Below are 16864 nucleotides of genomic sequence, written 5' to 3'. Positions count from 1 at the left end.
CCGGGGTGTGGATGTCGTGGCAGAGCAGTGCAGGCTGGGTTTGGCCTTGGCCTGGCTGGGGTGTGAATGTGGTGGCAGAGCAGTGCAGGCTGGGTTTGCAGTCCTGGGGCCAGAGTGGAAGGCAGCAGGTCACAGCTGGGCCTCTTCTCTTTGCACTGCACCAGTTGGTAATAGAGATGCATGGAGGGAATGTGTCTGAGGTGCTGGATGGGATCTAGTACTAAGTTTAAAAATGGCTTGTACATTCATTTATATGTAGTATTTTTTTAAGGATATAATCCGCTAGCTTTTTATGAGCTGTGTAAGGGTGATTCTACCTATAATAACAGGGCAGCCCTGTCTCGGATGCTGAAGAGCTGCCTTGATTTGGTATTGTGTCTGTGTGATACCAAGCATAAGTCTTTGCAGTGTAACACTGGTATATGGAGTTCTGAAAAATATGTGCCATGTGGCTTAGGTTCCCAGTAGCTCCTGATTTTATTCAAGTATAAGATTTTTCAGAGTCTCTTTCCTTCCGACAAGCAGGAAGAAGAGGAGGGACATGAAGCTTTTGGGCTGGTTTAAAAGGGAATGAATATTTGAAAACTCAGCAGTCTTTTTTCCAGTTCCTCATTTATAGACATTTTAGTTAGGTCTTTGATGCTGACATCAGAACAGCTGACCAATAATAAAAGAGATCTCTCTGAGTAATTTTTTTTCCCATTACTGCCTGCAGATATACTATGACACTGTTTTATAGAAAATCCTTTGTGTAGGCCTTTTGAAAGTTTTGAATTTTGACCACTAGACAGGGAGTGGCAGTTTACAGACAGTACAGGGAAAAACATAAATTATGTGGAAGTTTCATTGTATATTGTAACTGTCATAATTTTCTTTCTAATAATTGTGGAGAGTGACTGCCAGATATGATACAAATATAATTTTATATACACAAAACAGTATACCTGAAGTAGGAAAAAATCTTCAGTGGGGATAAGGAATCTGTTTAAAAGATGGTAAAATTGTTGTTTCAGGTATCTTTCTGTTGCTGGATATTGTCAATTTGCTCTTCAATGACTTTCACTGACTTTTTTTACAGTCCCATATGTAGAACTTTAAAATTTCACTTTTCTGCCTTCTGCTCCCCTGTGAGCAGTAGATCAAATAAACTTATCAGGTACTCCAGAGCTGTCTTCCACATGGCATGAAAGGGACATCAACCCAGGCCCTTTTGTCTTGTGCAGAAGCAAATTTTAGGTAGGACTGACAATGATGAAGTTTCCCCTCATACTTGCAAGGCATGTTTGCATAACTGTGTTCCATCAAGTATAAAAACATTGCAGTTTTGGTCTTTCCATGAATTATCCTGTCTACTTCCTTTTCTTTACCCTCACATTATGTAAGTTTTCCATCCTGTTCTCTCCTAAAGTTATTTCCTGTCCTTTTTCCATAGCTCTGTCATTTATTATTGCCCTCACACCCACTTTGTGTGATATTGCTGATACTTTCTGAATATTCAGCTGCACAGAGAATCCATTATTTAGCTTGGAGAGCAAGCTCAATGTTCTGTAAGGCTGGAGGACAAATTTTATAGTTCCTTCCTGGCATTTTGCTGTGCACGTGGAAAATCTGGAGTAAACATCCGTAAACTGTTACATCCCACTTTTCAAAAAAGACACCGATTAAATAATATGGGCAGTGACTTATTGGAAAATTTGGAAATAAATTACATGGAACCAAATGTCATTTTATTCTTCCATATTCCCTGGCTGCTTGTGTGCAAAAGGAGCCTACATGTGGTGTGAGGCAATGCCTGTAAGGGATCTGTGGCTCTTTGGGGAGGTCAAGGGTAGCGTATCCCCCCAGATGCTGGTCAGCAGCTCTGCCTGGATTGCAGTCCCAGGAGCCCTGTGTGTGCAGTGCAGCTGGTTGGGCTCAGGCTGGAGCAGAAGGTGGGACAGATGTGTTGGAGGCTTTGCGGTGAGGGTGTGTGGGCAGGATACAGGAGAGAAGCTTCACATGCAGAGTTTGGCATTAACAGGATTGGGAAGGCAATTTTTTTGGATGTCTCTCTTGTAGATTTGGCTAAAGAAGAACTGAAATGGATGAGTGGAGACATTCCATGCCTCTGTGATGCTGTAATGCTAAGAAGGGAGCAGACAAGTCTGGCACAGGAGTGTGTTTCTCAAAAGCACTCTTTTCTGCTCATGTTGTCAGGGAGAGCAGTCAGGGTTCCAGATGACAGAGATTTTCTTTTTTTGTAGGCAGGTCTCACATAGCTGCTGTTAGCTAGCTGTAAAATAGCTGTGAAAGAAAATGTTTTAAAGGAATTTGAAAAAAAAAATGCTTTTTGCCTGTTAAACCTTTAGTGTTCATCTCCTGTGGTTCTTTGTAAAGTATCATATCACCACTGAAGAACAAACTGCTACAGAAGAATATGCAGGGTATTGGATTTTCAGACATGAGAACCTCTGCTGACAAGTTCTCTTTATAAACAAAAATGCCATCATTTTTGGTAAAAAGGAGTTGTTCAGAAAAATGAAACCTTTTCTGAATAACAGTAAAATATGGGACTTCCATATCTACTGGCGGCCTGTATTTAAAATGAGTGGTTTAACACCTTTATGAAGTCTTATTTTAGGAGGAAATCCCAAAACTGAAAGGCCTGAACAGCTTTGAGTGACAGGTGTCTTTGTAGAAGTCTCGGAAGGTTTCTATCCCTGAAAATGGAGTTAAAACACAGATTCAGCTTGAAATTTTCTGATGGCCTCAAGCAGTCCAAGGCCATGCTGCTGACAAGATGGGGGATCCCATCATTCCCTGGTGCCTGCCTTGCTGATCTGATAGAAAACTGCTCCTTTTCTTCCTGGATCAGTAAAGCTGTGGCTGCGTGTTGTGGGCTCACAAAAGGAGCAGGGAGGGTTGTCCAAGCTGAGATAAGGGGGTGCTGCAACTTTTGGGTTTGGGGATAGTATGTTAAGGCCTGTATTTGTAGAGTCAGTTGGTGATATACATCCAGTGAAGCATCTCTCAAACCAGCGTATTGGGAACTGTTTAAAGAACTTGAGCCTGGTGAAAGGAGATGTGACCACACCTGGTTCTCATGTGGCTTCAGAGGGACCAAGGGCCTGTGTAGATTCAAAGGCTTTGGCCCGCAGGCTCAGCCTGAGTCTGATAAACTCATTAAGCAAGTTTTTTTCAGCTCTTGACATTTTTCAAGGATATATTTGATTGAAAAGTACTATTTTGTTGAACTTTTGAATAAAATAACTTATCTGGGGCACACAGTCAATACACTCCAGTGGTCTCAGTAAAACTTCATGTGTTGTGAAGTCAACTTGCTCTGTTTGTGCTTGACTATGTTTCCTGGATCTTTATTAGTGTTCTTCTGGATTTACTTTAAATGATGATTGAATTTTCTGAACTTGTTGATCAGTAAATCTAGCCTTTTAAGTTTATATGGTGTAACTAGAAAGTCTCTTTGTTTTCTGAACTGTTTGCAAGTTTTCAGGAGAAACTTTATGGCTCAAAATAGCTTAGTATGAACAACATGTGAAGATACCAATTAGAAGGTGTCACTATGCTTACATGGTTCTAAACTGCACCTGAACTTTTAATCTCTGAAAGATACTGGTGATAGTGTGGCCTTGACTATATTCCCTGTTGTTTTAGCAAGTAGAATATTTTCCAAAAAAAAAAAATTATTGAAGTAGTCATTTCTTAAGTCCCAATTAATTTTTATATGATGTTGTAATGATACTTGCTTCACAGATAGGAGATAAGAACTGATTTTATAATATAATAGAATGATAGTCTTTTACCTAATTAAGACTTAAGGTAAAAGTCTTTAGCTTAAGACTTTCCTTGTGTTTTCTGAAAGTTGTATTTTTAAACTCTGAGACAGCAAATAAAGTGACTAGCAAGCTATATTTAAAATTTAAAGTATTAGTTTTGTAGAAAACCTGGAATTAGGATTTTTATCACTCTCTATTTAAAAATATGAGTAACTACAAGTAAGTAATAAGAAGCCCCACAAACAGGGAAAATATCTTCCCAAATACTGTTTAAATATCTAACCTCTTTTCACAAGCTTAAGACTAAACAAGCTGTTTTGTCATAACATTTGAGGGCTTCAGCAGACTTAGAGAAGATTAGAACGGGACAGTTGTGGCTGTCAGGGCCCCCAGCTGTGCCCCCTGCCCTGGGTCAGAAGTCATGGGCTGGAGCCCAGGGCTCATTGCTTTACCTGAGGTGCCAAGCTGCAGGTTCCGTGGCTCAGGTGTGTACCCAGGGGTTCTGTGGCTCAAGTGTGTACCCAGCCATTAGAACTCTCAGATATTTGCATTTCTGCCCTGGTGACATCCACCAGAGGAGTGGGGGACAGATGGGAGAGGAGCAGCCTCAGTGCTCCCACCCTCATCTGCTGCTGTCACCCTGCCAAAGCCGGAGATTCCAACTGACCAACGTGTGTGTGCAAATGGCACTGCCACTGTAATTAATCAATTAACATGCTTTAGGGATTTCCTCCGAAAGGCTGGGTGGGAGGAAAGCCAGGAATGCTTTTATTTTTCATTTGAAAATGTTTGCAATATTGCAAACCCAGTGGTTTTCTGTGTTGTAAAACAACTTTTTGATTTTATGTAGTTCATGTGAGTGTTTTCCACTGCAGCTTGACATGCTGTAAAATAGGAATTCGAAGTAAAGCCTTCAATATTTGAACAGTAGGGTCATCTGTGCTGCTTTCTTGTTGATGAAATGGAAATTCATATATATTTATATATATTTTCCACAGTTACATAAAGATAAAATGTTTTATTTAAAAAATTGTTGGGTAAACACTTTTATTTCTACAGAGGTTAATCCTTTTTTACAGTAAAATTCAGAGTTTTGTTGTATAATGCATGTGAAGAAGACAAATACACATACTTCTTTATGGTTTTAGAGACATATTAACGGTTAATTTAAGGCAGATTATTAACCTCAATATTGTTTCCACTATATAGTGGGGGATTTGGTGTTTTGTGGTTGTTTTTGATGGTGTTTAGGGTTGGGCATTTTTTTCTACTTCTTTAATATTTTTAGCAACATTGCAACGTGTTTGAAAGCACTGCATATGACATATTGTAATTTATTGCTTATCTGTTCTTTATGCTGATTGATGTAAATCCTTTTTTTAAACTTTTATGTTTATTTTTATTGACCCATTTTTCTTGTATTTGTTAATTCTTACCATTAATGGCAAATTCAGATGAACTTTACTCTCTTTATAGGTCTGCTAATCTATACAGCTTGAAGGTGTAGTGTTAAGTTTCATACACTAAAAAGTTTGTCTTAGTGGCATTTCTAGTCTTGCTGGAATCACTAACTGGAGAGCCTTTTTTAAAGATGTTCACATATTCACCTTCTGCAGATGTGCCACCACCTATGTATAAATCAGGGGTTTTCTTTCACTGACATGGTCACGTGCAAATATGCCATCTGTGATTTCAGCTTACTCAGAGTAGTGTCAGCACACTGTGTTCTGCAAACCAGATTTTTTCAAGTAGAGTTCTGAATAATTTGTATTTTCTGAAAACATTAATTGAGAATTTAAATGCTTGCTCTTTAGAAGTTGTAGTATTTTGTTGCTTTTTTCCACAGGCTGTTTGAAGTGTCTTTGTTAGTAATTTCCAATTACAAAATCATGTCTTTTGCTCCCTAGACGTCATGCTGATTTGATATAGAAGTCTGAGAAACTTTACTTTGTAATTTTTGTTTTGCTAAGACTGGAAAATATTTAAATTTCTACTATTTCATTACATACCCAGAGAAGTAACTTCGGATCAACATTGTATAATATAACTGTAATATAAAAATGGAAAGCATAAGGGCTTCAAAATGCTTACTTTATTTGAGAACAACTTTTGAAATTTTAAAAGTATCTCCTTTTTGTTGCCTTGAGCAAACAAAGAAACTTTGAGACATGGATGAATGTAGCTGGACAGTTTAAAGAACAGAGTGGAGAGCCTGGTTTCCTTGCTGCCTCAGCATCCAGTCCTTAGACTGGTCCCTTTGCAGTGTGTATTCCAAGTTAGAACTCTGTACAGTGCTCTCTCTTTTCCCTTCCTTGAATTCTTAGTCCCCATCAGTGCAGTTCAGAAGCTGATTTCAGTTCAGTACCCTGGTCAAAACCCCTCTACGTTGATGGAAATGTCTTGGTTGACTCTGGGTGGTTAGAATGTACTTTGTTATATTTGTCTCAGCTTAATTAATGTGAGATGTTGTGAGTATTCAGAAAAGAAAGTTAAAAAGTATGGAGAAATACATAGAATAGAGGCCTGAGATGATGAAGTGTGTTGGTCCTTGCTGTTTCCTTCTATTGTTTTTGCTCCTTCATTTTTCCACTTTCCTTAACCTTCTTTGTCTCTTCTTTTCACTTGTTCTGCTTCTCTTCCTACTCCAGGAGTTCTTAAATGGAGATCAAATTCATGATGTCTGTTTACTTCGCTTTAATAAGTGACTTTAACCCCTGATTTAGTTTTGGAATTTAATTAGTTCACTGAATCTTTTAATAGCTAAGGAAGACTTCGACAATGATACTGCTTTTTTCCTCATGAAAATAATCACTTGATATCTAGCATTATATTTAGAGAAATATATGCTGGTTCCTTGGGATGAAGTAAGCCTGCTGTTGAGGGGGAGCTGGAGTTGATTTTTAGAGAGAGGAAGAGGTTTTTGAGGGGAACTGTCCTACTAGAAGGAAGAATTGGGTGGAAACTGGTATGCTCTGAATATTGGGCCAAACTTTTTCATTCACTGTCAGGAAAAAATGAGAATTCTGCTGTTGACAAATATCTGAGGGAGGTGGTTCATGCTGAGATAGATGGAGAGTGAAACTGGCTGCAGAGGTTTGTTTTTCCATGTTGTTTTGGTTTCCTCTTGATGATTACTCACCGTTGGTTAGAGATCTTGGTTTTGTCAGGCTTCAGGGGTTACTCAACTCTCCAGCTCAGTTCAGAAGTTTATTCCTCCAGGTTTTGCATCAGTCTGACAGAGTCTTGTGTTCCATTCTTTTATAGACACAGCTCTTACTGTCACTGCCTGTAGACACTGGGCTCATAACATGCATCAGACAGTAAAGTAAAACTCCCTGCAAACCCAGCTCTTAGAGAAAGAAAGAATGGCATTTAACATTAAAAACACAGGTAGGGTTTAATTTATTGTTTTCTAGAACTGAAACAGTTTTGGTACATTTAGACTGGAGTTAACAATGCTTGTGAAAATGATACTATGAACCTTGGAAATACTGGCAGTATTTTTCCATTTTTGTTGCTCAGGAAAGTACCTTGTTTTAGGATAGCAACTGGAGTTTTCTGGAACAAGGTTACAATTGGGAGATTGTTAAATCAATCCATACGAAAGTTTATTCTTAGGGATGACAATGATATAATTAAAAAGTTTATTTTCAGATGTCATTAGAAACAAACATTGAAACCCAAGTACATAAAAGCAAAACTCAAAGGAATGAGGATATTGCCCTTCCTTGCAGTGCTTTAGTTACCTGAAACTCATCACCTAAAACTGCCTAGTTGTGTTTTACTCTCCTGGGCTTATGTTTTAAGGTTAGTATGGCTGGTACTAACTGCTGGCTATAAAATGATCATTATTTGTGAAGGGTACAGTCTTTCAGTAAATATAGTGGAGACACCCAAAGTAAAAGCTGCTTTGAATCAGAAGATTGAACCAGAGCTCCTTATATTTGAAGTCACTTGATTCCAAAGCAACCAGCACCAACTCTGTGAAGGTAACATTTGCCATGGTAAAATAACATTACGTTGATCCCGAATCTGTCAGTCAGACATTTGTCTTTGTATCACAACGTTTGCTTTGGGCTTTGCTTACCTTGGACATTGATTTCTCTGCATATTGCCGTTAGTCTTCATAGTCGCATTGAATGGTGGAATAAAATAATTACTGAAATAACCTAAATTATTTAAAGCAATGACAATTTTGTAATTTTTTCTCCTATTCAGCTATAATCCTCTGATGGACATGGAGCCATATTTTACTGGGTTTAAGCACGTGCAGCCGGACTATGAAGTCACTCTTGAACTCACGAGTGAGGAGACTCAAAAAACTAAAAGTGCACAGAATTTGAGGACGGGGTCTTATGGTGTCAGTATTAGAGTCCAAGGAATCGATGGACATCCTTACATAGTACTAAACAATACAGAAGGATGTTTATCAGAAAATCCTCCTCCTTTTGGAAAAGAGCAGCAGGTCATTTCTCAGACTGTAAACAAGCCAGCCATAGACTCCAATACTGCTTCTAAGTTGGAGGATAAAATCAATGAACACACAAAATTTACTGGAATACAGCACATGCAACCATCTATGCTTAAAAAACTGAAGATAACCAATGTAGATGAAAAGGAAAGCGGAATGTCCGATTTTAAAGATGAAGCAATGAAATCCTCCAGTTTGTTGAACTTTCAAAGACATCCTGAACTTTTACAGCCTTACGATCCCGAAAAAAATAACTTGAACTTGGATAATTACCAATCCTCTGTATGCAGTAAATCTAAGTCTTTTGCAGATGAAAAAACTGAAGCAAAGCCTTGGGTTTCCTCCTCTAAAGTAGTGTCCCTACAGAAAACAAATACATACCATGCAGAGCCAACCAAAGCAAGTTCAAAAAAGATACATTTGAACAGGTCAGTAGAAGATCAAAATAAGCAGCTGTTGGACTGTCCCAGTAGCAAGATCAGCCCCAGCGATGTGGGTGTTTCAGAGTCGTTCTCATCTGCAGGAGGATCCCCATGTGTTAGTCCCACTTCTTATCCAGAGACAAGAAAACCCAGACCAGATGTGCTTCCCTTCCGCAGACAGGATTCAACTGGGCTGGTCTTGGATGACTCACGACGATCGTCATCCTCGTCAGCTACTCCCACTTCTGCAAATTCCTTGTACAGGTTCTTGCTGGATGACCAGGAGTATGCCATCTATGCAGACAACGTCAATCGGCACGAGAACAGGAGATACATTCCATTTTTGCCAGGAACGGGTCGGGATATTGACACTGGGTCCCTTCCAGGAGTAGATCAGCTAATCGAAAAGTTTGATAAGAAGGTTGATCCTCACAGAAGAGGCAGGTCAGGAAAAAGGAATAGAATTCATCCAGATGATCGTAAAAGATCAAGAAGTGTTGATAGTGCCTTGTCGTTAGGTCTTGATGTAAATTCAGATTATTTAGGTGAATTCAATAAAAGCTTGGGCAAGTCAACTGAGCACTTGCTGAGACCATCTAAAGTTTACCTTCGCAAGCAGTTATCCAGGGATCAGAAGTCACTTTCCAAAGAGATGAAGATTTCTGCTCGAAGTGTTGGAAAACTGCAGATGCCTGTTAAAGACACTGACAGCAACAATTTCAGCTCTTTGCAGCACCATAAACAAAATGGAGCCGATGCTGAGAGCTCGGTGGGTAGGTCATCTACACTCCCAGGGCAGAGTAAGAGGGAGGAAGGTAGAACAGTAACTTCCACTTTATTGTTGCCAAACCGAATCACAATTTCCCCTGATTCAGGGGCCAAGAAGATTTCTGTGAGAACATGTTCATCTGTCCCTAATATTCAGGTAACTTTGATTTTTTTCTGTAAGCTGTCGTTTGCACTCTCATATATGAAAACTGTCATGTTGTTAGTTGTGTGTTCTGGTCTTCATGAGAACAAACTCCCATCACAGCGTACTTCCAAGTGGGATTGTTCTGGAGAAATGTAAATATAAAAATTATTGTTGTTGTACGTGTAGAAAACATGGTTTGTAAAGCAATTTATTCTTGTATGGGTGAGGCAATATGGGGGGGCCAGAGCAGATTTTTGTAAATGATATTATGATGATTCAAAAATGCACAAAAATAGACTATGGAAATATATGGAAGCAAAAGTGCACAAAAATAGAATATGGAAATATATGTAACTACACAAAATTATGTTTGTTTCTTTTTGTGTGGAGTGTGGTTTCTTTTTGCAGTAAGCCAAAACTCCAGTGGATGCTTGAGAACTTCAGCTCCACAATACATGAATGTTTTCGTAATAGAATAGAATGGAGAAGGTCAGTTGTACAGGTTGTATTTACGACTGTCATAGGATTGTATCTTTTGGCATTTTTTCTTGTCCTTTTAGGCGACTCCTGATCTCTTAAAAGGCCAGCAAGATCTCGCCCAGCAAACCAATGAAGAGACTGCGAAACAGATACTTTACAATTACCTTAAGGAAGGGTTAGTAAACATTAGTAAAACTTTTGGAGAGGAGACTGTATTTCCTCAATGTTTATTTTCTACTACATTTAAAATGTGAAACAGTGAAGTCAAAGCTATAACTAAATGAAATGTCTGTCTGACAATTCTGTATCTCAGCTGTGTCCTCTAAGGCATTAGAGGATCTCAAAATAGCCAGGCTGTCAGGACTTACAGAAGGTATTGTGCAGGATATGATTAAATGTACTTGAAACTTGTGAATCAGAATATGCTTGGTCTTTTAAATACTTCTGGAGTTAAACTTATGATATAGAGGTTAATGCAGAATTCAAATTGTACCTCATGGGAGTTTAAACCTTTGGGTTTTTTAAACAGCAACAAAAGATGTTGTTTCTTAAAGTTTGACAGCAGCTCTCTTGTTGCTGTGCATTTAATCCTTTGTCCACCTGTAACTCTTTTACTTGGTATTTTCTGCTGATAACTTATTGAAAGATGAAGGAGAAATTAATTAAAAACATAAAATGCATTTAAGTTTCTTTGCATTCCTGATGTAGCAGGATCTGGGAGCTGTTTCAAATGCTATTTTATGGTGCAGAAGTCAGGACTTGAAAAACCTAGTACTAATTACTTGTAATTTCAGTGTGTTTGAATAATATATATACATGCTGAATATCTGTCTTGCCGCAGCTACAGTCTTACAGAAGAGAGTTGCAATTAAAGAGCTCAGTGATTTTTTTTTTTGGTTGGCTTTTCAGAATACATTTGGGATATAAATTTTTAATTCCTCTCTTTAAAGGTTTTAATAAATCGTAGTTAAGATAATTTCTGATTGGTTCATATTAGTTTGGGTTTTTTGTGGTAATTTTCAGTAGTTTGGGCACTCTGAATTTGTGTTGTTAACAAAATAGTAACTTTGATCATATCGTTGCTTACTTCTACTATCTGTTTTAGAAGTCCTGATAATGATGATGCAACAAAGAGGAAAGTCAACTTAGTTTTTGAGAAAATTCAGACTTTAAAGTCAAGAGCTGCTGGAAAGACACAGGTAAAGAATTTTTAATTTCCTTTAGCTTGTTTCAAAGTGCTGCAGTATTCAGATAGGGCTTGAAAAATTTGAATTCCCCTTACTGACTTCAACCAGGCTGTTCTTGTAGCCCCTCAGGAGCATAGCCTAGTTTTGATCATGCACTTAGGTGACTTATGGAAAATCTATTTGCTAACAATTAACAGAGAATGTAAAGAAGTCTACCATGAAACCATCTACATTTTATTTCTGCATTTTGGAAGGAGAGAGATGCAAAATTGAACATGAACATAATAAGTTGTCAGATCAAAGAAAAAGCTACTCTACTTAGCTTTAAAAAATATTGGTGGAGCATCTTCTCCTTATAGTGCTATAAATAGATATCTAAGTGGAGAGAGTATTTTAATTTGTAATTTAGAAAAACAGTAGTCTAGGATATTGTATAAAAGTCACATTACAACAACAGCATTTGGCAATCTGCCTACTGAAAAGTTTTTGTTTCCTGCTAAATGGTACATTTTTTTATCAGTTCTAAAGCCAACTGAAGAAATGCCCAGTTGTTGCAGTGATGGCATGAGAATGATTAAATCCTTATTGTTTATTGTTTTATTCTGGGCTTTAATTAGTGAAAATGAAAATCTATTTTGCTTCATATTCTTTTTAATCCAGATATACCTGTGCTTTTTCAGAAGATTATTTTAAGTGTAGTTGCTCACAGCACAGTTACCCTTTTTAAGACATCTCTTACTTAGTATTTGAGGAGTTTGGAGTAGTGAATAAAAATGTTAGGCACATGCACATAGACTTTCTTAGGTATCTGCACAGATAAATGTAGCTGTTGTTATTAACTACGGGTTTGTTTTTTTTTTTTGCAAAACACATCCAAAAAAATTACCTAAAAAATGTATTTGAAAATCTGTTGACACATGAGCATGAATTCCTTTGATGTCCATTTTGCATAATTAGAAATATCTCAGTCAAATTTGGGCCCACGTACTTGTGAATTGTTTCATATGTTGCCTAATTTGAATTTTTCTTTAGGTTTGTGTATTTCCTGTTTTACTGACAGCTTGCTTTGAGCAGTTATCCAGAAATTTTTATGAAAATCAAATCATGGTTTCTTTGAAAATCTTAGCCAGGCCTGACCCATATGAAAAGTCCCTGGTGAGCTCAGACAGTTGATGCTACACTTTATTAGTCCTGCTTGTAGCTTTGCTTTAGATTTTAAAAAAAGAATGTCTTGCATTTGTGGGAATAAATGTCTCTAATTGTAGGTTTCGGATTCTTCGGCTGAAGTAAAAGCATTGGTTGAACAAAAAGCAGAACTTGAAAGGAAAGTGGAAGAATTAGAGAAAAAACTGGATCTGGAAATTAGGGTACAGCACTTTGTTGTTATAAAGCTTTTGACTCTTTCAAATATACTTTTCTAAATAAGTGATGACTGATCAGCCAGCTGAATCTCTTTTGCTTCATGTGTTTCTTAATCCAGATGTACCTTTGCTTTTTCAGAAGACTTTTTATTTAAAGTGTGGTTGCTCACAGCGCTGTTACGCTTTTTAACAAATGTCTTTCTTCTCAGTATGTGGGAAGGAGTTTGGAGAAGTGAACAAAACTGTTAAGCAATTGCACGTAAAATATCTTGGGTATCTGCAGAGCTAAATATTAATCAGTTAATTGCAGCAAGATAGACATGGGCTGAGAGTCAAACTGTGTTACTCATGTAGCTGCTGTTACCTTGCTTAACTTTTGGTGTACGAAACTCAGAATCAGCAGAATTCCAAAGAAGAGAGAGATGCTACACGAGCAAGCCTGAAAGATCTTCAGCTGCAGCTTGATGAAAGCCTACGTGAGAAGGAAACCTTGAAAAAGCAGCTGGAGGAAAATGAGAAGGACCTCAGGCAAAACCTGGAGGAGTGAGTTAATTCTAGAGAAGTTCTCATTGGGATTTGTACCTTTCCTTAAAGCTTTTAGATTAAAAGTACCTGTGTCTGCAGAATATTTCAATGGAATCAGATGAGTGCATTTGTTATCGTAGCAAGTGTTTCTACCATTTAAAAGAGGCATGTTTTTAGAATATCTGGAAGGAAAAGAAAGATTGCTGAATTTATAGTCGTCCTCTTAGTGCAGAATGCTTTTCATATTTCACAGTCATGATATATAGTTCGAGTCTTTGAAATGTGGAAACACTTGAATGACCAGGTTTGAAATAAAATACAACTTCCCACTTAAATACCTACTTAGATTTCTCATTTTTACCCCTCTGACATTTAATTTTTCTGTCTCATTGTATCTCATTCTCTTGTGGGCAACATACATATGTCTCTTTAGTACTTGAATGAACAAATTAGTATTTCTACAAATTAAAAAATCCTGTCTGATTTTTACTGATGAGGCTTTTTCAAGTGAAGATGGAGCAGGAACAGCACCAGACTGAGATCAGAGATCTTCAGGACCAACTCTCTGAGATGCATGATGAACTGGATAATGCAAAACATACTGATCAAGGGGAGAAGGAGATTCTGATTGAGGTTAGTTATAAAGTACCAGAAGGAGAATAAAAAAATCAGAAGAATTGCGTGAAAAGCAGGAACTAAGATACAGGTATAAGAAATACATGCCTTTGCTTTTCCTATTCTGTTAATCCAAACCAATATATTATAAATGTAAGTACCATTATTTCATACAGCAGGAGAACAAATAAGGTAATGGTTGAGGGACAGCCAAGTTATCCATTTTTTCCAGATAATCACATCAGTCGGTTCTAGCAATTAGGATTTGAGGTCAGAACAGAGAAGGAGACGTAAATATTAGCAAGGCCAGATGAGATTCAGCTAGGAAAACTAAAAGAACTCACCAAAGCAGTCTCTAAATTGTTGACTTTCTGTTGATGGGTCCAGGGGCAGAGGAGGAGGGATAGTCTGGAGAGGAACAAAAGAGTTACAGGTTTTCTGTCACCTTGAGATGAAGGATGAATTGGCTGGAGCCCTGGTTATATTAATATACTGATTATGAAATACAGAACACAGCTTATTAAATTTGTTGATAAGGGTGTGTTGGAGTATCAGTGCACAAATGTTCAAAAAGAAGATTAGAATTCACAGTGTCTTAGTACTCCAAAGTACCAAGACAATTAACTTGTCTTAATACTAGTGCAAAGAAGAAATGGAAAGTAAATGATAAAATGCAAAATAGGGAAGAAAAGCATAAACAGTAGGTCTCAGGAATATTAAAGATGTTTGCACACAAGACATGCTTAGTAGAATGTTTTGTACAGGTGAGATTTGATTACTCTCTTAAATTGCTGTCTTAAATCTCAGACTCGGTAGTTGAAAGTTGTAAATAAGTAGAGGAATATCTCAAATGATGGTGGTAGTACTGAAAAATATTACCTATGGACCAGGACTTTAATCTGAGTGGAGGAGTGAGGGAAGATTCAAAGCATCTTCTAGAATGTTGCTCTAAAGGTGACAGTGATCAGTTTTTCTGTGTTGTGTGGAGACAGAGTAAGAAATGAGAGACTCGGCTTCAGAGTTAAAGTAAGTGTTGGAAAAAGTTTCTAATAATATTGATAATTAAACAGAGGAATATGGCTCTGTGGGATGGTAGTAGAATCCCTTTCATTGTAGGCTTTTAAGGATGAAGTAGGTGATGTGTGTCAGGAGTGGTTTAGATGTACTGATCCTGCTTCAGTGAGGGGAAGCTTACATGGGTTTTGGAAGTGCAGTTATTCACAGCTTGAGAAATACCAAATCAGATAATTCTTGAAGCTGTACATTTTTGATTGTTGTTGGGTTTTTTTGTTCTGTGTTTATATGCATGTCTTTAGTCTTCATATTTACTGACTACCCACTTGCTTCCCAGCAATTTGGAGAGGGGAAATGCCTTCTAGGGTGAATGTGGTGGGAGGAGGAGGAAGGGTGTGAACCAATGGACTGGGTTGGGAAGTACTTGTTTTGTCTTCAGCACTTGAAGAAGCAACTTTATTCTTTCAGCAGAAGATAAAACAAAGAATTATCATTGGGTTTGCTTCTCTTGTCATGTGAGAAAGAATGTTTTGTCTTTGTTCTTATCTACCTTTTTGCTACTGAAAGTAGGACTTAGGGAGTTGTTAAATTGCAACCTCTGTTTGACTCCTTCTTTATTTACCGATGGCTTAACATACACCATCAAAATCTTTTGATAGTTTTACAGCATCAGATATGTTGACCCATTACATAAAACATCAGCTGTATGTTATACTTCTAATAATCTGAGGGTTTAGTAAATTTTTAGCTTACTATAAAACTGACAAGTCATATGAAATGAAGTTGGCCTTGGGGAGCTTATATACTTTCTTTCTGTGAGATACAGACAGAACATCCCTATGTGTCACACAGTTGTGTTTTAATTTTGGGCTTCAGGAGCTGATGCAAATGAAGCAGGATCTGCAAGAAGTATTAATAGCAAAAGATCAACAAGAAGAGATCTTGAGAAAGAGAGAGAGAGAGCTTACAGCTTTAAAAGGAGCACTTAAAGAAGAAGTATCCAGCCATGACATGGAGATGGACAAAGTTAAGGAGCAACACGATAAAGAATTGCTCGATCTACGACAGAGCCTGGAGAAAGCAACAGAGGTAAGAGAAGTGATTACAGTTAATCTCTACAGGGAAAAATCTTACCTCTCTCAGATGTCGTACACTAGATGCTTTCAGATACTGCTATTTTCTTAGCAAAATAAATAGGAAAAGATTTGGGCTGGGGATTCTTAGCTGCTGAGAATAAGTTTTATTTCATACACTCATCTGATGTTTTGGTTGATTGTTGCAGCTGAAGTTGTGGCCCTTTCTTCCAGCAGTTATTGACTCCATGTGCTTATTTGCAAACATTGAGAGAGAAGAGATGGGACTGTAGTACAGAGGACCATTTGCTTGTCTTGGGTTAAATGGAGTCACCAAAACCTTGGGGCTCACCCTGAAGACCCCCAGTGTGCTTTGCCAGTGATGCTGTTGAAATGATAGTTTTGGAACTTGTAGCAGTTCTCTGCAGCCCACTATTCCTCCCTTCAGCTCCTTGTGTCACATCCTGTTCCCTGATTACATTGTCCCATCTTGTCCATTCAACTACTTAGTGCTAGTGTGGAGTTTTTGTTTTATTTTGTGTCCTTTTCATTTATTGAACTTAGTTTGTTTACTGAATGGTCAAAGGAGTTCCAGCACAAGGGAAACAGCAGGGATTTGGGTGTTTTGAATCAGACAGGAAGAAAACAGAACTGAAGGAATTGCCTCTTCCAGCATCAGCAGGAAGTCTGTGTGAGGGGGAGAATAGGAACAGGTTTCACATGTGCTTATCTGTTACTGTTTTCCAAAAGATGTCCTTTGTGAAGTTTTCTTTGCAGAGACAGCAGCTACAAATACATTGAAAAATTTTCTTTTGGTAAGGGGATGTTCTCATAAGATTTTGAGCATTATTTTTACAGTGACAGCTATTTGTGTCTTTTCCATTCCCTCTTTTTATTTCTGTCACATGTTTGAGAAAATCTTTGCAGGCAAACTGTGCTTGACCAATAGAAGTCAGAACTGTAGGCCCAGTTTTCTGCTTAGAAATGTCCATGCTAGTTTATGTCTGTTACTCCTTACTGGGCTTAGGTG

General features: G+C 37.8%; 1 protein-coding gene across 5 annotated transcripts in view; it reads left to right on the top strand.

Annotated features, from left to right (window-relative positions):
* CGNL1 (cingulin like 1) overlaps window positions 1-16864 on the top strand; it is a 56201-nt gene that overhangs the window by 8201 nt on the left and 31136 nt on the right. For 4 of the 5 annotated variants that reach the window (XM_027688445.1, XM_027688442.1, XM_027688444.1 and 1 more), the window contains 7 exons: window positions 7992-9591; window positions 10140-10234; window positions 11165-11258; window positions 12512-12613; window positions 13002-13150; window positions 13630-13765; window positions 15638-15850. In XM_027688445.1, the coding sequence (XP_027544246.1) occupies window positions 8005-9591; window positions 10140-10234; window positions 11165-11258; window positions 12512-12613; window positions 13002-13150; window positions 13630-13765; window positions 15638-15850 (2376 nt within the window). In that variant the 5' untranslated portion in view covers window positions 7992-8004. Of the gene's footprint in view, window positions 1-7037; window positions 7164-7991; window positions 9592-10139; window positions 10235-11164; window positions 11259-12511; window positions 12614-13001; window positions 13151-13629; window positions 13766-15637; window positions 15851-16864 lie in introns of all 5 variants that reach the window. The other variant, XM_027688443.1, reaches the window with a different exon arrangement.

Source organism: Neopelma chrysocephalum, unplaced genomic scaffold (genome assembly GCF_003984885.1).
Source record: "Neopelma chrysocephalum unplaced genomic scaffold, ASM398488v2 Primary Assembly neopelma1_75, whole genome shotgun sequence".
Classification (NCBI taxonomy): domain Eukaryota; kingdom Metazoa; phylum Chordata; class Aves; order Passeriformes; family Pipridae; genus Neopelma; species Neopelma chrysocephalum.
Note: the sequence above shows the minus strand (reverse complement) of the source record. Positions and strands in the feature narration are given on the sequence as shown.